Source organism: Aspergillus aculeatus, assembly GCF_001890905.1.
Source record: "Aspergillus aculeatus ATCC 16872 unplaced genomic scaffold ASPACscaffold_11, whole genome shotgun sequence".
Taxonomy (NCBI): Eukaryota; Fungi; Ascomycota; class Eurotiomycetes; order Eurotiales; family Aspergillaceae; genus Aspergillus; species Aspergillus aculeatus.
In genome coordinates, this window is record NW_017962986.1 from 517,527 (window position 1) to 540,331 (window position 22,805).

Sequence of the window (22,805 nt, forward strand, 5' to 3'; positions counted from 1 at the left end):
GTGGAGTGAAAGATGGAGCGGACAGACATTGTTCGAGGGGTAGTACGCATTTATCTGACATCTTCATGGTGCGGGGTAACCCGCAGAAGGGATGAAGAATGCTTATCTGTGGTCGCGGACGACGGATGTGCTCGTGTTCGGGAAACTCAATTTTTTTGTTTCTTTGGCCAGGTCTAGAGTCGCATCTGAAAGAGAGGGAGATCTCTGGTGGAATTGTGGCGACGTCATGGAGACGCAGCTCTCGTTTATGAGAGCTGAAGTGGACAGAGTGGGTGAAGGATGAAGGGCTTGGGTGGTCCGAAAGGTCCCGGCAATCTTACCAGCACCGATCAAAGTTTTATACAAGAGGTATTCTATTAACCTAGAAGCTATGTCCACAGCCCACGGGAATTGTTATTCGTGAATTAAGGGACTGTACGGAGGATATAAAATTATTTACATTGAGTGTGTTCCACTACTTCCTCCAGAGCAGCGGGTGTCCATGCCACCAGCTACCATGGTACGCCCCACCTAGGGCAAGGTGAAGGCCGTCTTCGTCTCAAAGTGGACCAGCTGATCCTGGAGAACCGGGAGGGTGAGACCGGTCGAGGTGGAGGTGTAGGTGACAGTGCCATTGGAGACGGAGTCTCCGGGCGAGGCGTCGAAGTCATAGTACGAGGCTTCGTTGATCGGGTCCCACGAGGGGCTTCTGGCAGTCGACCAGTAGTCGGTGTCGTTCATGCCCTAAAGCTGAGTGCCGTCGTGGTTGGGGGCATTGCTCCAGGTCAGGGTGTCGGCAGACCAGGTGTTGTTCGTGATGCCGTAGAGGTGGCCGAGAGGGCCACATCGCCATCAGGAGCGGCATTGACGTAAACACGCACCTTGGCCGCATCGATCTGGCCCAGCGTATACGCCGTGAAATCAAACTTGAGGTAGGTCAGCTCCTGCTGCGACGCGTCGCTGGCGTCGTAGCCGATCTCGTGCGAGGCCTCGTCAGCGTAATTGGTGGTCGCGTAGCTGCCGCCCCGGATGTAGGTCGACTCGGTGGCATTGTAGTAGGTGTCTGGCTGGATGTCCCACCAGGTGATCTGCGAGTTCACGACGGTTAATCCGTCGTTGGCCACACGCTGAAAGAAAGGGCTAATCTGCGCATCCGTCATGTTCCAGATGCTCTTCATCTCAGCGATGCGCAGCTGCACTCCATTATAATAGAACGGCTCGCCGTCGACATTGAGCACGATTCGATCATACTCCGTCCGGCGGGTATCAACCTAGGAAACCGGATCCACGGGGGGGGAAAGACGGAGTGAGGTCCGGGTCGATGTAGGCCGTCGCGGCGTAGGCAGACCCGGACAATAAGGCCGTCAGGAAGACGGTGGCTGCAGGCAAATGTGCCATTGTGACAGAGAATGAGCGACGAAGGATTGACCAAACCGATGCTTGTTCAACATGCTAGACCGAGGTTAAGGGCTGCCGCATGAAGCCCGGCTTTCTAGTCGCAAACCTGTTAGTATAATAGTCCTATAGTGATCCCCTTCCCCCTTGTGATATCTACAGGATAAAATCACACCAGCATGGGGAAAGACCCGGGGCCCCACACATATTCCTCACATTTTCCCCGGGCTGGCGGTTCGCCCCCCTATAGGGCCTGGACGGCAGACTCACTTCCGAGATTAATGAATGACTAGAGGTCTAAGCGAGCCTAAGAACCGATTGGCATGCGTATGGGGATTGAATAAATCAAAATAGCCGACCCGTGTCAGCCAATTATCCGTTTCCCGTCAGTCAATAAATTATTACTCCATTTCAATTATCCGGCGGCATTCGATGATCAGACAATCTCCCTTCCAGCCCTGCCTTCCTCGCTGTACAGTATTTGCCATTTTTCTGTCCTGTACCACGCTCCTGATTCTGTTTGAGGCCGAATATGCGACATATTGGCAATGAACTGATGAATTCCGGACGCATTGATCCGTCGATCCTTGGTGGAGATACCCCTGGCTCTGCTTTTGGTCCCACGCCGGCGAGAACGAGTGGCGCGTTGTCCCGGCGACTGCGAGCTTCGCGTGCTTGCGACCACTGCAAGAAGTAAGTATGCTCAGATGTTCGTGCAATCTATGTCTCTGATTTGATTCAACCGCATTTCTGATCAAATGCACGCCACTGCAGGAGGAAGATCCGATGTACTGGCACCAAACCATGCCCGCACTGCATTCGAGACCACACGAGCTGCATCTTTGCTGCTCCGCACAAACGGGGACGGAAACCCCGGGCGGAGATAGCGACGACTCCCATCTCCTTGAGCAATGACCAGCATACAGTCGATGAAACGGTCGAGACCCACCCCTGTTCGGAAGTCAGGGATCCCCAAACTGACCTACCCTCGTCGCCGGGACCCTTCGACCTGGCCGGGGCGAACGCTCGGGCAAGCGCAGCGAGGGAGCCCGCCTCTCGCGCATCGCTGGAAGCTATCAATGATCTCGAGGGTCACTATGTTGGTCCGGCCTCGGGGGTCTCCTTCCTGGCCTGTGTGCGGAAGCGCCTCCGGTCCAGCGAGGGCTCGCAATCCGCCTTCACCTTTGGCGATGCACCGCTGCCGGAGTACGACAACCCCACCCCCTCTGTCATGCTCTCGGTCGAGGAGAGCACCATCCTGTTCCGGCGGTTCTTCGACTTCACCGTGCCGATCGATCGGATAGTCCACCAACCGATGGTCGAGGAGTGGCTCCGCGAGTTCCACGAGACAATGGGCTCCATGCGACAGGCCGTGGATGCCCCCGCCCGGCGCGCCGTCCTCTGGATGATCTTTGCGATGGCGCAGGAGCATCTTAACCAAGATCCACTTCCGAACGGTGAAGACAGAAGGTTCGAATCCACATATGCACCATCCTTGTTGCGAGCTCATGGTTGTTCTAGGCTGACAGAGGCCGGAAATTAGTATTCGGTACTTCCTCGCCGCCGACTATCAGCTCGCCAGGGAACGGGCGACCGTCTGCCTGGCCAGCGTGCAGGCGCGTCTCTACCAATGCTTCTGGCTGCTGGCCCGGTCCCGAGTCAATCACTGCTGGAGTCTATTCGGCACGACTGCCCGCCTGGCGCTGGCGTTAGGGCTGCATCGGAAGCGCATCATCAACCCCCCCGCGGATAGTTCGGCGAGTCGCATCAGTCTCGACTGCCGTCGTCGCACCTTCTGGACTGCCTACTGCCTGGACATCCACCTCTGCCTGACGCTGGGCCGACCGCGCATCTTCCACGACGAAGACATCGACCAGGAGCTGCCCGCGGACCACAATCTCGTCGATGAGCCCGTCGACCTCCAAGTCACGGTGCCCAAGGGTTACTCGGTGATGGTTGCGCCGGTCCTATACTACAGGTAGGATATACCACACATCGCTCCCGTAGCCTCCGGGTAGTGTAGCGTGGCATCTTTGAGCTGATGATTCTGAGCAGACTTCACCGGGTCCTCGGACTAATCCTGCGCCACCTCTATGCAATCCGCCCCATCTCCTTGGCCGACCAATGCCGCCTGGCCAGAGAGTTTTCGGATAGGCTGTCGCAGTGGCGCCACGACTTGCCGGGATTTCTGCAGTTGCAGAGCGGGAGCGCGGCGCCGCAGCTGCCCATCCTGCAACGACAGCGAGACGTCCTGAACCTGACCTACTGGCACGCCGTCATCCTCACCAACCGACCGCTGCTGCTGACGAACTTCGTGACCGGGCGGGACGGCGACGGCGGTGGCGGTGGCGTGGTGGTGAACGATGGGATCAGCAAGTGTTTGCAGGCGGCGCTGTGCATCGCTGACCGTATCTATCACATGTTTCAGACCAGCTCAATGTATCGATCGTTCTGGGTAGGTTGGTCCTTCCTTCGCAATGAAGAGATCATCTCATGTACGGCCGGCAGCTGATCAGTCCTATCTAGGCAACCTGCTACTATGCCTTCACGGCCGCCACGGTGCTGTTCGTCCACACGATCCAGCAGGCGGCTGCTCCGGTCGAGGTCTATTACCAGCACCTCAATGCGGCGACGCGATGCTGCGAACAGCTGACGCGGTTCGTGAATGACAGCCCCTTGGTGGCCCAGTACGTGGCGGTGCTGGAGGAGCTCCGTCAGGAAGGGTTGCGCCTGATCGAGCGGTACGCCAACAATAACGCCCAGCAGAGGGTTCCCGTTGCGCCCGACCCGGTCGACATGACCATCGCCGACTACGCCATGCTACTGGGGATCTCAGTTCCGTGTCTCGAGGTCTTTGACACTGGAGAGCTCAGCAGCGGTGCTGCCGCCGAGTCGGCAAGCTGGATAGAGTTCGATACCCTGGTGAGCCCCCCGCTTCCGTTTCGTGCACCCGCCATTCGCAACCCTAACAGCTGGAAACTTAAGTATTTCCCGGGCGTCATGCACACCAATTCGTTCCGAGGGCCGATGTAGGATGCGAGTGTTCTGGTAGGCGACTGTTGTGCCTTTGTTCATATCTCTTGTCCTGCGCCTAATTCGCGATGTCAAGTTGGATGGGTTAAACGTCTCTTCTCCACAGCCTCGAATCTCATGCTACCGCACGCTTGGACTGGACATTTTTTTGTCTACTCACGTACGAGACTGTAAATCCGTTCTTAAAGAATGGGCTCTTATTCACACAAGTCAAATATCGTTCATTATCATTACGCTCTCAGTTACCACGAGTACCTTTAACACAAAGAATGCATATAGAAAGGAGCGGTACGGAGTAGCTCCAGCCACCAGCCTTTCTCACCATCTGCTCAGACCAAAGTCGAACGTTCCCGATCGACCTGGCCTCCATTTTCCCGGTACACGCATTCGCTATTTCCTACACGTCGGGATAGATGTAGGTGCCATTGGCGATAGCGGCGACGATCTCCGCGTTGGGCACGGTATAGTCGGCCAGGCTGCCGGCCAGCGAGGTGGTGGTCAGCAGCAGCCAGCTCACCATGTTGCCGAAGACGACGCTGCCGACCGGGTTTAAATGGGTATAGTCGGTGGAGATCCGGTTGTAGCTGGCCGCATCCGTGGCCCCGATGGCGTCCAGGTACACGGTGCTGGCCTCGTTCAGGTCGATATAGTCGACGGCGATGGACTCCGCGACGGTGATGGTGATGTTGCGCTGGGTGGCCAGGTCCTCGATCACCGTTCCCGTGGTGGAGTTGAAGGTGCGGCGGGAGATGGGAGTCACTAGGATCTGGGCAGCGGGAGAAGAAATGAATGTGGGTTAGTTGGTCCTTGTCATGATGCGAATGTCTGAGGGGTGACGGTATGATGTGGATGTCTTCACGTACCGGAATTCCTCCAGCAGTGACTACCGCCTCCGCCATGGTCTGCAGGTTCGTGGCATAGTCTCCGAGGGTGACCCCCGAAGTGTTCTTCTGGTCGTTGTGACCGAACTAGGTTATACGAAAAAGATGTCCGTCAGATAATATCATGACCGCTATTTACTTGATTCTTTGAGAACGGGCCCTTGCTTACCTGAATGGTCACGTAGGGCTGATAGGAGACCTTACTGCGGGTGACGGCATCGATGACATTCGCCCAGGCTCCCCCCGCCACAAAGCTCGCGGTGGTGTCCCCGTTATACCCCAGGTCAGTGCCAATGGCTTCATCGGTGAGCGTGGCCAGGAATCCCACCCCCCACCCACCACCCCCAGAGGACTGAGCCGCGGTGGTCGAGTCACCCGCCAAGTAAAATGCGGCTGGTTTGGCTGCCAGAGCCGGGGCCACACTGGCCAAGAGGGCTAGCGTCCTCGAGATCATCATTTTGACTGGGAGTGGAGATTGAATGAGTTAATGGACGACTTCTGCTGCGAGTTTGCCTTGTTGGGTCTTTGGTCGGAGCCCAGGAACTCTTGGCTTTGCCTTTATATTGGCCATCGACCCTCTATCCGTGCGATCTGCATATGTCTGTATAGTACAACCCCGCTTCTGAAGACAAAGATTCCGCAAATGATGTGCGCGGGAGATGGTTCTCCTCCATAACGTCCATGCAAGTTCGATCAGATTACAAAATATGGTCAGTTGTCGGTGTTGTTAGGTAGAGCAGGTAAGAACCATCGACTGCAACTTCCCCCTCCCCAGGAATTTACCCGCTTGCCCCGCCCCCGCATCATCCGGCAATTTGAAAATATCCGGCTGATGCCCTGCCTTCCCCCTCCTCGAACATGCATACGACCTTACCAAATGCCACCAATCATGAAAGAGTTGGAAAAACATGACCTCGGCTGTATATATGTCAAGGAATCTGGCTGGAAGGGAAGAAGTGCCTCGCTATCTTTGTCTACTCCTTCCGTCCGCGTCCCGAATCTTCGCAACATGACACAGCTAGCATCTTCGTCTCCCAAGAGACGATATGCCCTCGTGGGAACCGGGGGCCGAGCCGGAATGTTCTACACCAGTCTGGCCCGCGACTTCAGCGAGACCAGTGAGCTGGTGGCCCTGTGCGATACCAACCAAACCCGGCTCAACCACGCCCGCTCCAAGGTCGAAAGCCTCGGAGGAGGGGTAGTGCCAACCTATCTGGCGGCCGACTTCGACCGGATGGTGGCAGAGACGCGGCCGGACGAGATCATCGTCACGACCATCGACCGCACGCACCACACTTACATCGTGCGGGCCATGGAGCTGGGCTGCAATGTGGTGACGGAGAAGCCGATGACGATTGACGCGCCGCGATGCCGGGAGATTTTCGACGCGGTGGAGCGGACGCAGCGGAAGGTGCGCGTTACCTTCAACTACCGGTACGCGCCGCATAACAGCAAGATTTTCGAGGTCCTTCGGTCCGGAGCCATCGGCACCGTAACGAGCGTGCACTTCGAGTGGATGCTGAACACCCAGCACGGCGCCGACTACTTCCGGCGTTGGCACCGCGACGCCCGGAACAGCGGCGGCCTGCTCATCCACAAGTCCACCCACCACTTCGACCTGGTCAACTGGTGGCTGCAGTCGCGCCCGGCCACGGTCTTTGCGCAGGGCGACCTGCGCTTCTACGGCAAGGAGAACGCGGAGAGTCGCGGGGTGCGCCAATTCTACACCCGCGCCCACGGCAGCCCCGCCGCCCAGGACGACCCCTTCGCCCTCCACCTCGACCGCAACCCTACTCTCAAGGCCCTCTACCTCGACGCCGAGCATGAGGACTCCTATTACCGCGATCAGAGCGTCTTCAGCGACGGCATCAGCATCGAGGATACAATGAATGTGATCGTCCGCTACGAGAACCGCGCCGTCTTGACCTACTCCCTGACGGCCTACGCCCCGTGGGAAGGCTTCCGCGTCAGCTTCAACGGAACCGGTGGGCGACTCGAGGCCGAGGTGGTCGAGAGCAGCTACGTCAATTCCGGGGGCGAGCAGGCCCAAGAGGGTGCGGCCGAGCGCATCACCCTGCTGCTGCGCCCCCTGTTCGAGCCGCCACGGGAGATCGAGGTCAAGCAGACGGCGGGTGGACATGGCGGAGGGGATACTCTGATGCTCCGGGAGCTGTTCGGCGGCGGTGCTCCAGAACAGGATGACTTCAAGCGCGCAGCGAATCATGTTAATGGCGCTGCCTCCATTCTGACCGGCATGGCGGCGAACCGCGCCATTCGCACCGGGCAGGTCGTCCACGTCGGCGACCTTCTCACGCTGCCCTAGGTCCAGTCGGCTAGTTTGATAGATGGTAGATTTCAATCTGTGATTTAATGTGATTTAATCTTCTTCTTCGCGATGTGCATTGGTGTATTTACAGTAAGCTCTCATAAGCTCCTGGACGTGCACATAGACCACAACTTAATCCGATAGCATTATGATAGACATACAGCCAATCATAATAGTGGCACCATTTTCCAGCTTCTCTCTCTCGCTTCCACCAATGTCAATACGCGAGATGCCTCTGGTGCTGGTGTCCAGCTAAGACAACGCCAAGCCCTAGCTGGGCAGAAAATCCCGTACCGGATGAGTGGGGAAGCCACGCCAAGAGACACCCAGCGGAATGCGGGAAAGACGTGGGCAAGCGGATAATTTAAACGGAAGAAATGCGAACGGCTGAAACGGAAGAAAGGTCGTGGAAGGTACTGTACAATACGCTACAACAATAATGGTGGACTTCAACCTCTGGAGGCGAAACACCGCCTCGGATGTGTGGGGTAACCCAGCCCTAGTCATGCCATCAAGTCTTGCGTAACCGGTTTCAATTCCTTGCATCGCAGTGCAACGCGCTTGTGAATTATTTTTTTGAATTATCTATTGCAATCCTAGGGCAAGGTCAACTCGTTCTTTCCCCTTCCCTCCCCCGGAATTCCCCATTGGTGCGAAAAGTAGCTTCGTCTCATGTGGCGTCTAGCTAGACTTCAAGCCTCCCTCTGTCATGCCTCCGCATTCTTTCTGTCCCCGTGATCAGACACGGAGCCATTTCTGCAGTCTGGCGCCGTCGAAGGAATGAGAGGGATATAAGACCCTTTTCTCCGATCCAGCATCCTCTCGTACCCTAACTTAGCCGTTCGTCTGGCTAGCTACCGAGGTACAAAGATCCCTACGCTGCCAGGTTGGACTTACATGACAGGGCCTCTTTCCCTCACTCCATCTCACCAACCACCATCGTTAGCCACTATGACGGCGCACAACAATGATGAGATCTCCCCGGTCGAGCCTCCGACGTACACGGCAAGCGCCAATGCTGTTCAGTTCCTGGCCAACCGAGCCGCGGAAGAGGTCGAATTTAGTCCTGAGGAGGAGAAGGCAGTGGTGCGGCGGATTGACAAGCGGGTGCTGGTGATCATCCTGTGGGCGTATTTCTTCCAGCAGCTGGACAAGAGCTCCCTGAGGTAGGTATCTGGATGTTTTAATGCCCAGGTGTCACGAGCTGCCACTGACGCGTACTTCAGTTACGTCTCCATCTTCGGCCTCACGACCGATGCCCATCTGCACGGCCGGCAGTACTCCTGGCTGGGGTCAATTCTGTATCTGGCGGAGCTGGTGATGCAGCCGCTCGCGGCACTGGCCCTGGTCAAGCTCCCAACAGGCAAGGTACTAGCCGCGGCGATCTTCTTCTGGGGGTCCGCGCTGTCTATCATGTCGGCATGCACCGACTTCAAGTCGCTGCTGGGGATGCGGTTTGTGCTGGGCGCCTTTGAGGCGCTCATCGCCCCCTCCTGCGTGGCGATCACCCAGATGTGGTGGCGGCGGCGCGAGCAGACGCTGCGCACCAGCTACTGGAACGCGATGAACGGTGTCACCTCGATCGTGGGCAGTCTCCTCACCTACGGGCTCGGCCACATCCAGCACGGCTCCATGTACCGCTACCAGACCATCTTTCTCTTCTGCGGCCTGCTGACCGTCGCTTACTCCGCCCTGGTCCTCTGGCTGATGCCCGACTCCCCCATGGAGGCCAAGTATCTCACCATGCGGGAACGGATCATCGCCACGGAGCGGCTGCGCGCCAACCAGATGGGGATCGCGACGCGGCAGTGGCGCTGGGAGCACGTGTGGGAGACGGCCCTGGACCTGAAGACCTGGGGCTGGTTCGTCGCCATCATTACCATCTCGTAAGTCGACCCTGATTTCCGCCCCGTGACACATCCCAACCCTGACGGTCTGATGCAGCATCGCCAGCGGCGGCATCGGGACCTTCGGCTCCCTGATCGTCAGCTCCTTCGGCTTCGGCAGCTTCGAGACCATCCTCTTCAACATCCCCTTCGGGGTCATCCAGGTGCTCTCGATCCTGGGCACGGGCTGGGTGGCAACGCGGATCCGGTCCAAGGGCTGGACCATCGCCGGCATCAGCGTCCTACCCACCGTGGGCACGGTCCTGATGCTCACGGTGCCGCGCGAGCAGAAAGGCGTGCTGCTGTTCGGATACTACCTGGTATGTCTCTCGCAGCGCTTGACCTTCCCATCCCCCCCTCTTTGAAGTCGACAACAATCGCTGACAGATCGGACCAGGTCTCCACCCTAGCAGCAATTACCCCGCTCATCTACGCGTGGCAGGCCCAGAACACCGGCGGGGACACCAAGAAGAAGTGCACCTCGGGCGTGGTGTTCGTGGGCATGTGCGCCGGCAACGTCATCGGCCCGCTGCTGTACTCGACCAACGAGGCCCCGCTGTACCGCACGGGTCTCATCGCCAACCTGGTCATGTTCGTGACCGTGGGCGTGGTGTCTGCGTACGTCCCCCCTCTCTTTCCCCCGGACGTCTTGTGTCTCCCGTGGCGTTTCGAGCTGACTGAGAATCAGATTGATCCCCTTCTACCTCATGTACCTCAACAAGCAGCACGCGCGCAAGCGTCGCGAGCTCGGCAAGGGGGACCCGGTTCCCGACGGGACCGCCGCCGCTCCCGTGCACGAGGAGCAGCTCAAGGGCGACGCCGTCCAGCTCGAGCAGGTCCACGACTACCGCCGCGAAATCGATCAGGATAACGGTTTGCATGACGTGACAGATCGCATGAATGAGGATTTTGTCTACGTGTATTGATAGGCGACTGCGGTAGACTAAGGGACTTGGTTGCGGGCTCCTGGTGTCGATGGGATGAGGGGGGATTGTCTTGTTTGATTCAGGGTTTGAGATGCCGTGTGAGCTTAGTTCAATCAACGTATAAATGCAAAATTCTTGAGGCAGGGCTCGTATATGTGAGGTTTAGACTGAGGCTTCTGAAGCTGGACTAAGTCGAACAACGCCAACTTCATGGCAATGGATGGAGGACTGATACATCCCTTGCATCGAGCGCCGAGCCGGGGGTGGTGGGGGTGGTGAGGAGAAACGATATGTATGCTCCAGACGAAAAATAGATCGTATTCGGGGTGAAGAGAAGGTGGAAGGTCCAAGGTGTATTGTCCATCGGTGCGTGTGACGGATGGCTTCCTCTTTTCTTGTCTGATCTGTGATTCGTGTTGGTTGGGAAATCCACTACATATCTTTCTTAGGTCCTCACAGGAGTTCAAGTGGATGACAGAACCGCTTGAAAGGCCTTGCCTTTGATGCTTGTATTATATGGAAATATCCTACAAAGATGTCTGCAATCAATGTTCGCGATGCTGAGCGTTCTGTACGGAGCAGATGATCATTCCCTCGAGTGGCTCGGAAACTCCCTCTTGTTGCGACTGCCTTTTTTCGTGGTTTATATACATCGTACGTTGTGGTAATTTGTCTTGCTCTAGCACCCCCTCGTCCGAACCAGGGTTAGGATAAAAGGCATGAAGAGATTAGTTTACAACGCTCGAGAGGGAGATTTCGGAGATCTTTTGCTGTTCAGTACGTGATGCGAGAAGGTCGAGGCACTTGCACACACGCTGGAAGCATCACCAGTACATAATCGGAGAAGACGGTCATCCGAGCCCCATGGATGCAGCTAGGAAGGGAATAAGATGTGACAGTGCGGGGACTAGTGGTCTTCAGACGATCTCCAAGCTTCAAGTGTCAACTCCCAGTTAGTATGCTGGCAACCTGAAGAGAGCTACTGTCATTCATATTCTTTGGTAATCAGACCATCGCGGCGAGCAAGGCATAGGATTCAGGCACGCGGGACGCTCTCGAAGTGGCCAACCCCGCAGATTTGTTACCATGCAAGGAGCATGACGAATGCAAAACCTCCCAATGTCGCAGTCTAAATTGCAAAACCTGCCACAAGCGGTGATAGCAGCGAAGCGAGAATCAATCCCGATGCCAATGACGCGACGGTGTGGCCGCCGGCGGAAGAAGAAGAGTTTGAGCTCAAGGCCGCCAGGCGGAGCTCGGAGTAGGTCACATTGCTGGCATTGTAGCCGCAGAGCCCGCTGCCGGGCATCATCGAAGCGGGAAAGAAGACGCGCGGCTCGCCCTTGTCCATGGAAACCACGAGTTCGCTGTTGGTGTTGAGGGTATAGTTGACGCAGTTCAGCACCTCGGTCACCACGGCGCTGGCGCCATAACTCACAGGGAGGGTCAGCTCATAGGCCGACCCGTTGGAGCCTTGCGTGGACAGAAGCATGATCACCTGTCGCCCGTAGCTCCCTTTCCAAAAGGCCAGTTCGCTTCCACCCTGGTAGAGGGGGTAGGTCTGAGAGTTGATGTAGTCGGAATCGAGATTGATGGCATGCTTGCGGATGGCGTTGAGCTTCGTAATGAGCTTATACAGCGTTGCGTTGGTGTCGTAGTCGGTTGTCCACAGGGCTGCTCGGTTGGAATCAACGATGCGCTGCTCCAGACCTTGGTATACCAAGGGGATACCGTCGAACAGCATCATGAAAGTCAGTGCATTCTCGGCCAGCATGATATCGTCGTTCATGTACGCCCAGCGATCTACATCCTGGTCCTCGATGAAGTTGACCATTGCCGGTACGTCCGGGCAGAGACGGTTGATCGTGGCGATCTCCTCGAGCAAAGAAGCCGGCTCCCCGTTCAGAAACCCGGTGATCATCGCATAATAGAGGGGGTAGTTGGGCAAACTGGGCAGATACTCCTGTTGATAGTTGCAGACAATGCTGGCGTTAGATTCCATGACTTCGCCCGTCATCCACCCTCCCACCGTTTCCACATATGTCGGCAAGAAGCTCGGAGTGAGGGACTTGGCGGCATCGATGCGAAGTCCGTCAATCGAGTAGTTGTTCATGACCGATTTACTCCAAGTCATCAAGGTGTCCTGCACGCCGGTGTGCTCGGTGTAGAGGTCCGGCAGCGCGGTGTAGTTGTCGCCGGTCTGGCACCATTGCGCCTCGGTGTAGTTGTTCCAATTCGTGATGAGGCAGTAGGGGTGAAAATACGAAGAGCCGTTGAACTGGGGAAAGACGGTATAATCGATGTGAGTTGCTGGGTTTTCCCCGTCGGTGTTATAGGCCATATTGTTGATCACAACGTCCAGCATCAAGTACATTCCCCGCGCATGCACCTCCTCCGCCAGCTTCACAAGATCCTCCTGGGTGCCAAAATGAGAATTGATCTCGTAGAGGTCCAGTGGCCAGTACCCGTGATAGGCCTCGCCGTCCTTGGATCTGCCGGCAATGTTCTTCACCACGGGCGAGATCATGATGGCATCGAATCCCATCCCTTGGATATAATCCAACTTGTTGATCGTCCCCTGCCAAGTCCCCCCACAGTAGTTGTTCTCTGTGACATTGCATGCGGTGGTTGTCGAACCGTTGGTGAGAGCGAACCGATCGGTCATCGTCTGGTAAATGGAACGGGTTTTCCATTGTTCGGTTGTTGCGGCAAGGGCGGAGGTGGAGCAACAGATCAAGAGGAGGAAGAGGTAGAAAAAGTGAGAGATCATGCTGCCCTGCCCCAGCATGAGAGCCAGAGACTGCAGCATTGTGGCGCTATTCTGTCTCTCGACAATAACCGGGCATACGATGGCCCAGCTGGGGGTCAGAAAGCAGGGGTTTGGATATTCAAACTGGGCTGTGAACACGGCTACTTATCGTCCACGGAGGCAAGAGGAAATGAGATTGTCCGATAAAGTAACCCCGGAGAAATGGATGATAAGCACATAGTATAGGAGGGCTAAAATGACGATGCTGGAAGGGTCAAGTCAACTCGTTGCATGGCGCATTATCGAAAGTGTGAAGGGAGGGCCCGCCGAAGAAAAAGCCTTTCAGCGTGAGGGAAGTACTGTACTTAGTATACTAGGTACCTCGCATCGTGCACGAAAAGTAGTCAGTAGCCATGATCCAGCTCCCCTGTCCATTTTTAGAGAGGGGGGAACCTATCTCGCAAAACTAGGCAGTAACCTAACCAGCCCGTCCATCCAGACAACCCATCGATAAGAAGCGGATTTGCGACGGAGTGATATTGAAGCTAGAAGCAAAGCATTGCGTAAGCCCCTGTGTTTGCGCCCCACCGGCCTTGTCATCGTCGTTGGTTGGAAGTGGGGAGAAGTGGGGGAGACATCCAGCCCTAAGTGGGGTCTGGTCAAAAGCAACGAACGAGATCTTTCACAGCCACTTCCAAGCTTCGGTGGCCAAGCGGCTAAACCTTTAAGCATACGTACTATGGAAGAGGAAAATGAACTAAAGGAGAAAAAACAAAAGGCCCGACCAGAGATTTACGCTCGCGGCAACGCTGTTCCTAAACTGAACTTCCTCTACGTACTCCCCAAGCACAGACAGTAACTTAGCTGTGTACGTATCATGCAACGAAGGGCAAGTTATGTGATTGGTACTGTTCCTGACTAGGGCGGGCAGAGGTGTGATGTCGGGGATCCTAACTGTACGTAGTACGTTCGTGGTCTGGTGCTGCTAGAATTTTTAGCTACTTGTCCACTCCTAATAGACCCATCGGTCGATTGTCAAGACTCAAGAAGACTCAACTCCGCTAGACCACTCTAAAAATATCCCACCAACAAGGTCGTGGCAACAGTCTGGAGAGTATGTATTCGTAATCCGTAATCCGAGTCTCGATTCAGTCAAGACTAGACTGGTAGAGAGGAGATCTCAAATAATCGACCTTATCGGGCCTACTCCTCATTACTCATGTATCTGTTGGCATCTTGTTTGTTAGCTTGACCTGATTTCCTACGCTCGTTTTCCACCCCTGCACATAATTATCTCCTTTCTCGACCGGTTTGGTCGCAATCTTTGTTACTTTTCATCCTCTTGTGAAGTCCTGGAGTAGAGTATCGTGTCCGCCTATGATCGGGTTCAGAAACATTGGGGTTGTTATTTTTCCCACTGCTCAAAACGCAGCTTGTTGTGCTGCCCAGCAAACATGAAGTGGGCGCTTGCCGGCCTGGTTCCAACCTTTCTGACATTCTTACTGCTAGTAGGAGTCTTGCCGGCCGCCGCTTGGCCCTACAATGAATCGCTTGCCGCGTACAACCTCAACGAGAATGAGACTGCCACCAACCCCGCCGACTACTGGGGTCAATGGCCGAATCACACGGGCGACTATTTTCCCTCGCCGGAGAACTGGCGGTTTCCATTCTACACCCTAATGCTGGACCGGTTTGTGAACGGCGATCCGACGAATGACAATTACAATAAATCCGTCTGGGAGCATGACATCTCGTCGACCCAGATGCGCCACGGCGGAGATGTTGCGGGCCTAATCGACACACTGGATTATCTGCAGGGCATGGGAATCAAGGTTAGTGAAGGCAAACCCGAGTCAGTTTGGGGAACTATTGACCGAATTGCCGCCTAGGGGATCTATCTGGCCGGCACCATTCTCATGAACCAGCCCTGGGGATACGACGGGTATTCGGCGCTGGACACCACCTTGCTCGATGGTCATTATGGCAATCTAACACACTGGCGCAATGCCATCACGGAGATTCACAAGCGCGGGATGTACGTTGTGCTCGACAATACGATCGCCACCATGGGGGATTTGATTGGCTTCCAAGGTTACTTGAATACCACCACACCCTTCACCGTGAAGGAGCACCAAGTCGAGTGGAAAACCTCCCGTCGATACGTCGATTTTGATATCGGAAACACCTATAATGAGACCTGCGATTATCCGCGATTTTGGTATGAGAATGGCTACCCAGTCCAGAAGACGGTCACCGATTCTCTCGTCGGCTGCTACGACAGCGATTTCGATCAGTACGGTGACATCGAAGCCTTCGGGGTGTATGCCGATTGGGAGCGCGAACTAGCCAAGTTTGCCTCTGTGCAGGATCGCCTGCGAGAATGGCATCCCTCAGTTCGCCAGCGATTGATCCGACATTCGTGCATGATCATCTACCAGCTCGATATCGATGGATTTCGCTATGACAAGGCAACCCAGGCTACCGTCGATGCCCTTAGTGACATGTCGGCCGCCTATCGCGAATGCGCCCGGGCAGTAGGGAAGGAGAACTTCTTCATCGCTGGAGAGATTACCGGTGGCAATACCTTTGGGTCTGTGTACTTGGGCCGGGGCCGACAGCCGGATCAGTATCCGTCCTCGGCGGAGGTGGCAATGAATCTCACCAACACATCATTGCCGCAATACTTCTTGCGACAGGAGGGGATGAATGCAATCGATGGTGCAGCCTTCCATTATTCTGTTTACCGTGCGCTCGAGCGGTTTCTTGGCATGGATGGGAACTTAGCCGCGGGATATGATGTCCCAGTGGACTTCATCGAGGCCTGGGAGGAGATGGTGATTTCAAACGACTTGGTCAACCCTAACACTGGTGTCTTCGATCCTCGCCACATGTACGGGGTCACCAATCAAGATGTGTTTCGCTGGCCAGCACTGGAGAAAGGGACTGAGCGCCAGCTGTTGGGTCTTTTTGTCACCACCTTGCTTCTGCCCGGAATTCCTCTCCTCTTGTGGGGAGAGGAACAGGCCTTCTATGTTCTGGACGCAACCGCGTCGAATTACATCTTTGGTCGCCAGGTCATGTCGCCAGCAACGGCCTGGCAAATGCATGGGTGCTTCTCACTTGACTCCTCGACCTACTATGACTGGCCTATCACCAAAGGTCGCCTTGCCTGCAATGATCCAACGGTATCTTATGATCATCGGGATCCCTCTCATCCGGCGCGGAATATCATCAAACATATGTACCAGATGCGTGTGGACTTTCCCGTGCTTAATGATGGCTATAACCTTACTAAACTCTCGAATCACACGGAAGAGGTCTACTATCCGGGATCGAGCGGAACAGCTACTGAGACTGGGCTGTGGTCAGTCCTACGTGATATCAGCTCAGATTACCAAGACTTAGGATCAGATGAGAAGAACCAGGCCGTTTGGCTGGTATACCATAATACCAACCGAACGATCAAGTATAGCTTCGACTGCGACGACAATTCGACCGCATTAATCTCCCCGTTTGACACCGGCACCTGGGTGAAGAATCTTTTCCATCCCTTCGATGAGCACAAGCTAGTCAGCAGCCCGCAAAAGCTGGCTATTAATGGTTCTACAGCATACAACGGCTGCTTAGCCAACATGACCATGGATGCCTACGAGTTCCGCGCATATGTACCGCGAGATCGCTTCGTTAAGCCCCGTCCGATGGTAACAAGCTTCTACCCGGGCCATGATGTTCCTGTGCTTTCCACTGTCGCCGCCAATGAAGAGGAAACCCTCCAGATCAAACTGTACTTTTCTGAGGCAATGGATTGCGATTCGGTAACGAGTGCCATTTCGCTGAACTCCTCTACAGAAGCAGGGAAGGTTCCCTCGGTGAACACAGACAGTGTCAGTTGCAAGGCTGCTACGCTGAACGAAACCGGCAGCACATGGGCCGGATATATTCCCAGCGCATGGGTGTGGCAGGGAAATTTAACTGGCGTCTACAATGGGATTCATCGCGTGACCATCAACAACGCCAGCAATACCTACAACAACGAGACCACGGATGCGGTTGATCATTTCCTTCTGCGGGTGGGCCAGATTGACAACCCGATGATCTATGCTAGCGCCAATTACTCCAGTAGCCTGCTTCACCAATTCTCCAACGGGTCCCTGTACATCCAGCACCATGCCGCAGGCGCAGACAAGTGGCGATACTCCACAAATTGGGGGTCGTCCTTCTCGGAATGGATGGACTATACGGGGGGCAATACGACCATCACGGAAAACTCGTGGTCGGGCACCAGCAAGCAGGCTTGGAAGGGCTACCACGTTCGCACCGAATACTGGAGCCGATGGACGGGCAGCAGTGACTACGTCCAAGAAGGTGACACGGGGTGGACGCATCAAGTTGCTCGGCGCTTTCCACACCTCTTCTGGGAGGGCCCATACAACGAATATGGATATGATGCTGGGCTGGATAACGTCATACGCCAGGATACGACAGATGGGTTGTGGAAATACCATTTCACCTACGAATGGCCAGCCTACGGCCAGGTAAGCATCTGGGGAATGAATCCAGATGGGCAGCCCGATGAGGGATGGGTGATGGGCGACGCCGACAATGACTCGGTACTGGACCGGATGCCGCCCTCCTCGTTATCAACAACCGTGATCAATATCACGGAGCACCCCCCTTCTCCATATATCTCTTGGAAGCTGATCATCGACGATGCGACAATGAAGTATTCTCTTTCTCCCGTGGGACATCAAGCTACCCAGATCGCGATGTTTGTGTTGTTTTGGATTGTGCCGCCTCTCTCAGCTGCGGCCTGCGCTTGGCTCTTCATGAAGTCCTTTTATAAGGTCAAGTTCAATGCAGTGGGTGCAAGTCAGAAACAACCAGTCTTCTCGATTGCTCTACGCCGCCGATTGTTCAAGAAGGATCATACCGGAGGGGGGGAATACAGCCGACTCAACCCCCTGATGCGGCTGGCAAACAAATCGGGGTTGCTGCAGACGGCCAACCCCATCATCAGCGCTGCCGCCGGAAAGCGACGCATGGTCCTGATTGCGACGATGGAATATGATATTGAAGATTGGGAGATCAAGATCAAAATCGGCGGTCTCGGGGTGATGGCACAATTGATGGGGAAGACTCTCAGCCACCAGGATCTCATCTGGGTTGTTCCCTGCGTTGGGGGGGTGGACTACCCTGTCGATACTCCGGCTGAGCCTATGGAGGTGACTATCATGGGTACGATATATGAGGTGCAGGTCCAGTACCACATCCTCAATAACATCACCTATATTCTTCTCGATGCGCCTGTGTTCCGCCAGCAAACCAAGTCCGACCCCTACCCAGCCCGCATGGATGATCTTCATAGTGCGGTATACTACTCAGCTTGGAACCAGTGTATTGCAGCCGCCTGCAAACGGTTTCCCATTGATCTGTACCATATCAACGACTACCATGGGTCCCTGGCACCTTTGTACTTGCTGCCTGAGACAATTCCCGTGTGCCTCTCGTTGCACAATGCAGAATTTCAGGGTCTCTGGCCGCTGCGAACGTCCAGTGAGCGGGAAGAGGTTCGATCAGTCTTCAACCTCAGTGCCGAGGTAGTGCAGCAGTATGTGCAATTTGGAGAGGTGTTCAATCTCCTTCATGCTGGAGCAAGCTATTTACGCGTTCATCAGCACGGCTATGGAGCGGTGGGTGTATCGCGCAAGTATGGTAAGCGGTCCTATGCCCGGTACCCTATCTTCTGGGGATTGCATAAAGTGGGCAACTTGCCGAATCCTGATCCCTCTGACTTGGGCGAATGGAGTCCGGAGCAAGCCTTGGCCGCACAGCGTGACAACGTGGAGGTTGATTCCGACTATGAGCAGGGGCGCGGTGCCCTCAGGCTCCAGGCGCAAGAATGGGCTGGTCTCGAGCCGAACCCCGATGCCGAGCTTTTTGTGTTCGTCGGTCGCTGGTCCATGCAAAAAGGCATTGACCTGATTGCCGACATCATGCCCTCAATTCTAGAGACCCACCCAGGAGTCCAACTGATCTGTGTCGGGCCTGTTATCGACTTGTATGGAAAGTTTGCCGCCCTAAAGCTGGACCACATCATGAAGCGTTATCCGGGTCGAGTGTTTTCCCGGCCTGAATTCACCTCTCTCCCCCCGTATATCTTCTCGGGGGCAGAGTTTGCGCTGATTCCCTCCCGCGACGAGCCCTTTGGTCTGGTGGCAGTTGAATTCGGTCGAAAGGGGGCGTTAGGAGTGGGTGCTCGGGTCGGTGGGCTGGGCCAGATGCCGGGCTGGTGGTATAATGTCGAGTCAACCTCGACCTATCATCTTCTCGACCAGTTCAAACAAGCTATCGACGCTGCCTTGGACTCGAAGCCGGCGATCCGGGCCCAAATGCGGGCTCGTTCCGCGAAACAACGCTTTCCAGTGGCGCAGTGGGTGGAAGACTTGGAGATCCTCCAGACCACAGCAATTCGCGTCCACAAAAAGGCGGCCAAAGGGAATACCAGTGGCCGCTCTTCAACCCTGTCAGGGATTGCTTTGCACGAGTCCAGCGGGTTGAACCGACCGCTACACTCTGCTTCAGGACTGCCATCAGGAATGCAGACCCCCCTGAGTCCTTCGCGTGACAGCAGCTATACCAACCTCAACCGACTCAGTGAATTCATTGCCAAACCGGAGTCCGGCGAACGAGTGGTCTCCGGCCTGCAACGCAAACTTTCACTGGGTGTGCGTTCCGGCCCCGGCCATCAGCCTCGCGCCATCCGGGGCGAAGGGCCAACAGATGATCTGTCTGTCATGGAGGAGGAGAGCCTTGAAGAACCCGCCGCTGCCGATGTCGATCCGGATCATGCTCAAGACAACGAATACACCCCCACCTCTGCGGAACTAGAGGCCGCGCGCCGCATGCAAGCTGCTCAGCAGTCGGGACTAACGGCCATGCCTAGCTCGCGAATCTCCAGCTACAGTCAACTTCAAATTCCGACATCTCCCGGCACACCACGAACGAGTTCAATGGGCGAAATGGGGCTGTTGCCTCCCATGGGCTTCAGTGAGGTCAACCACCGGCTGAGCAGTGCGTCCTTACTGTCGGTTGACATGGTCACGGGGCAGAAGAAGGATTTCCGACTGCAGAAAGTGGATCCCTTTTTCACGGATAGCACCGGCGAGTATCATGCTATATTCGACCAGAAATTGCAGAATCTGACCGGTGGTAACTCGGAGTCCGAGCTGTGCATTGAGAAGTTTCTCATTACCAGCGAAAAGGAGTGGTTCGAGCGATTCCACGACGCAAAGCTGGGTCGCCTGAAATCCCCGGCACCGTCTATCTTCCGCGATGACAAGAACGGCGCATCTTCTGTCTCTATTAATACTCGCGAGGACCGAAGCATCACCAATTGCAGCAGCAGCAACGAGCATGAATCGGAACCGGATGATGAATTCCTGCTCGGCAAGGACTACAGGCCCCCTTCCGGTGTGAAACTTTGGATGCAGATCCGCCTCGGAAACTGGCCGATCTATTCCATTTTACTCGCCTTTGGGCAAATTATCGCGGCCAATTCCTATCAGATTACTCTGTTGACTGGCGAGGTTGGCGAAACTGCGGTGAAACTATATGGAATTGCAACCACCTATCTTATTGCTTCGATTTGCTGGTGGCTGATCTACCGGTATTATAAGATGGCTGTTTGCCTTTCTCTCCCCTGGGCCTTCTATGGGGTGGCATTCTTGCTCATTGGCTCTGCGCATTGGACCTCAAACTCCTTCGCCCGCGGATGGATTCAGAATGTTGGAACCGGCGCTTATGCCGTCGCGTCCGCCAGCGGCTCCATGTTTTTCGCCTTGAATTTTGGCGACGAGGGCGGCGCTCCCATGGAGGTCTGGATCTTCCGGGCTTGTCTGACTCAGGGGTTGCAATCTGCATATGTCATTGCCCTCTGGTATTGGGGCTCTGTCTTGACGAAAGCCTCGAGTGATGGGGTTTCCACGACCACTGACGGGGTCTCTGGCTCCTGGAAAATGACGTACGTCTCTCTCCTTTCTCTCTGGGTTGCTGCCATTGCCTCTTCATCTCCGACTGGAGATCAGGTTTGCACATTGAATGACATTGACCGTTTCTGACTCTTTCTCCTATCTAGTGCCATCTGCTACCCCATTGCAATAGTGCTGGCTGCTGTTGGGCTTCTGCTATTCCACGGACTACCCAACTACTATCACCAATCCCCGGGCAAGATTGCCTCTTTCTACAAGGCAGTTGTGCGTCGAAAGATTGTGCTCTGGAACATCGTCTATGTCCTGCTAGCGAATTTCTTTCTCAGTGCACCCTATGGCCGAAACTGGAACTGTAGATTCCCCCGTCCCCATTCTTTGGCTGGAAAATGATCTCGGTGCTGACCAACATTGCAGTCCTATGGTCCTCGAGCCACGCCCATGCCTGGCAAATTGTTATCTTGTGTATTGTCTTCTTCGGGTTCGTCTGGGCAGGTTTCCTGTTCATCGTGAGCCGGTATTTGAAGGCCCACAGCTGGTTCCTCCCCCTGATAGCCTGCGGGCTGCTGGCCCCACGATGGGCACAGATCTGGTGGGCCACTTCAGGCATAGGGTACTACCTACCCTGGGTCTCTGGAGGCTATGTCGGTGGGGCGCTGGCATCCCGCAGTCTCTGGCTCTGGCTTGGGGTCCTCGATAGTATCCAGGGTCTGGGCTTCGGCATCATCCTGCTCCAAACCCTAACGCGGACACACATGCTCTTCACCCTGATCTGCTCCCAAGTATTTGGATCCATTGCAACCATCGCCGCCCGGGGCTTTGGACCCAACAAGCTGGGCCCCGGCCCAGTCTCTCCTGACCCTACCTTTGGGGTCAGCGCGATCGCGAACGCGTGGTTCTGGGTTGCCTTGTTCTGCCAATTGATCATCTGGTACGTCGCTCTCCCTCCTCTGCCTGTCGGGATGGGGACCATACACTAACACTGGACTGCAGTGCTGGCTTTTTGCTTTTCTTCCGCAAAGAACAGCTAGCGAAGCCCTGAGCGTCGAAAAGATGACTGACTTCGGTCTGAACTAAAGATCTCGGAGAAAGATGAATCGGACCAGAGTTGCCAATCTGGTCGAAGTCCTATTGCCATCTGGCATGGTACGATGAGACAATTTGAGCGTTAGGAGCCTGATCACAGTGGAGGAAATCATGTACTGTAGATTATCAGGCGATCCGCCATCATGTAACGCAGAGTTTTGTCGACTTCTGAGGCTGGGCAGTGAATCTGGCCATGATGTGCGAGATGTATCACCATTTCTGACTTCCCCTAGCAGCTCCCCAATCCGCATGTTCGACAATAGTATGTTGGCAAGCAGACACAATCCACTTCCTTATACACTGATGCGTGCGTAAATTCCAGTTCGGTACAATAGCGCGGAGCAAGCTCCGTCAATCTATCATTGCCAGACCAGTTGCTTCATAGCGACTGATACGGAGCTGCTAGGTTTATCGTCTTCCGAGCGACTACCGTTGCCTATACAGCCACGCGTAGTCATGAAATTCAAGCGGCCGACTTCCCCCGCCGATGTTTTGATATCCGTCGTAATTCTAATAATAGCCAGCCGCGGCTAAATCAGATGTGGTGTACCGATTATGC

At 55.3% G+C, this 22,805-nt stretch overlaps 7 protein-coding genes across 7 annotated transcripts; 4 read left to right on the top strand and 3 right to left on the bottom strand.

The window, feature by feature from the left end:
* Positions 1-510: 510 nt before the first annotated feature.
* ASPACDRAFT_61859 (uncharacterized protein) lies at positions 511-1,377 on the bottom strand (the record flags this gene model as incomplete). The annotated part of the gene is made up of 3 exons (XM_020203714.1): positions 511-723; positions 861-1,177; positions 1,251-1,377. The coding sequence occupies 3 exons, from the start codon at positions 1,375-1,377 to the stop codon at positions 511-513; spliced, it is 657 nt and encodes a 218-aa protein (XP_020054680.1).
* Positions 1,378-1,906: 529 nt separating this feature from the next.
* On the top strand, positions 1,907-4,407 carry ASPACDRAFT_61860 (uncharacterized protein; the record flags this gene model as incomplete). Its single annotated transcript, XM_020203715.1, has 5 exons — positions 1,907-2,067; positions 2,149-2,844; positions 2,918-3,352; positions 3,430-3,829; positions 3,901-4,407. 5 exons carry the CDS (start codon positions 1,907-1,909, stop codon positions 4,405-4,407), a joined length of 2,199 nt encoding a protein of 732 aa, XP_020054681.1.
* Positions 4,408-4,804: 397 nt separating this feature from the next.
* ASPACDRAFT_44847 (carbohydrate esterase family 12 protein) lies at positions 4,805-5,745 on the bottom strand (the record flags this gene model as incomplete). Its single annotated transcript, XM_020201496.1, has 3 exons — positions 4,805-5,173; positions 5,271-5,375; positions 5,458-5,745. 3 exons carry the CDS (start codon positions 5,743-5,745, stop codon positions 4,805-4,807), a joined length of 762 nt encoding a protein of 253 aa, XP_020054682.1.
* A 502-nt stretch (positions 5,746-6,247) lies between these two features.
* Positions 6,248-7,611, top strand: ASPACDRAFT_1881808 (Gfo/Idh/MocA family protein; the record flags this gene model as incomplete). Its single annotated transcript, XM_020198257.1, has 1 exon — positions 6,248-7,611. The coding sequence occupies exon 1, from the start codon at positions 6,298-6,300 to the stop codon at positions 7,609-7,611; it is 1,314 nt and encodes a 437-aa protein (XP_020054683.1). The 5' UTR covers positions 6,248-6,297.
* Positions 7,612-8,565: 954 nt separating this feature from the next.
* Positions 8,566-10,517, top strand: ASPACDRAFT_1889574 (putative MFS transporter; the record flags this gene model as incomplete). Its single annotated transcript, XM_020198534.1, has 5 exons — positions 8,566-8,780; positions 8,841-9,500; positions 9,559-9,820; positions 9,898-10,118; positions 10,189-10,517. The coding sequence occupies 5 exons, from the start codon at positions 8,566-8,568 to the stop codon at positions 10,424-10,426; spliced, it is 1,596 nt and encodes a 531-aa protein (XP_020054684.1). The 3' UTR covers positions 10,427-10,517.
* Positions 10,518-11,555: 1,038 nt separating this feature from the next.
* On the bottom strand, positions 11,556-13,214 carry ASPACDRAFT_44850 (alpha-amylase; the record flags this gene model as incomplete). The annotated part of the gene is made up of 1 exon (XM_020201497.1): positions 11,556-13,214. The coding sequence occupies one exon, from the start codon at positions 13,212-13,214 to the stop codon at positions 11,556-11,558; it is 1,659 nt and encodes a 552-aa protein (XP_020054685.1).
* A 1,415-nt stretch (positions 13,215-14,629) lies between these two features.
* On the top strand, positions 14,630-22,689 carry ASPACDRAFT_1871818 (uncharacterized protein; the record flags this gene model as incomplete). The annotated part of the gene is made up of 5 exons (XM_020197982.1): positions 14,630-15,007; positions 15,065-21,195; positions 21,310-21,515; positions 21,578-22,091; positions 22,154-22,689. The coding sequence occupies 5 exons, from the start codon at positions 14,630-14,632 to the stop codon at positions 22,200-22,202; spliced, it is 7,278 nt and encodes a 2,425-aa protein (XP_020054686.1). The 3' UTR covers positions 22,203-22,689.
* Between the last annotated feature and the right edge of the window lie 116 nt (positions 22,690-22,805).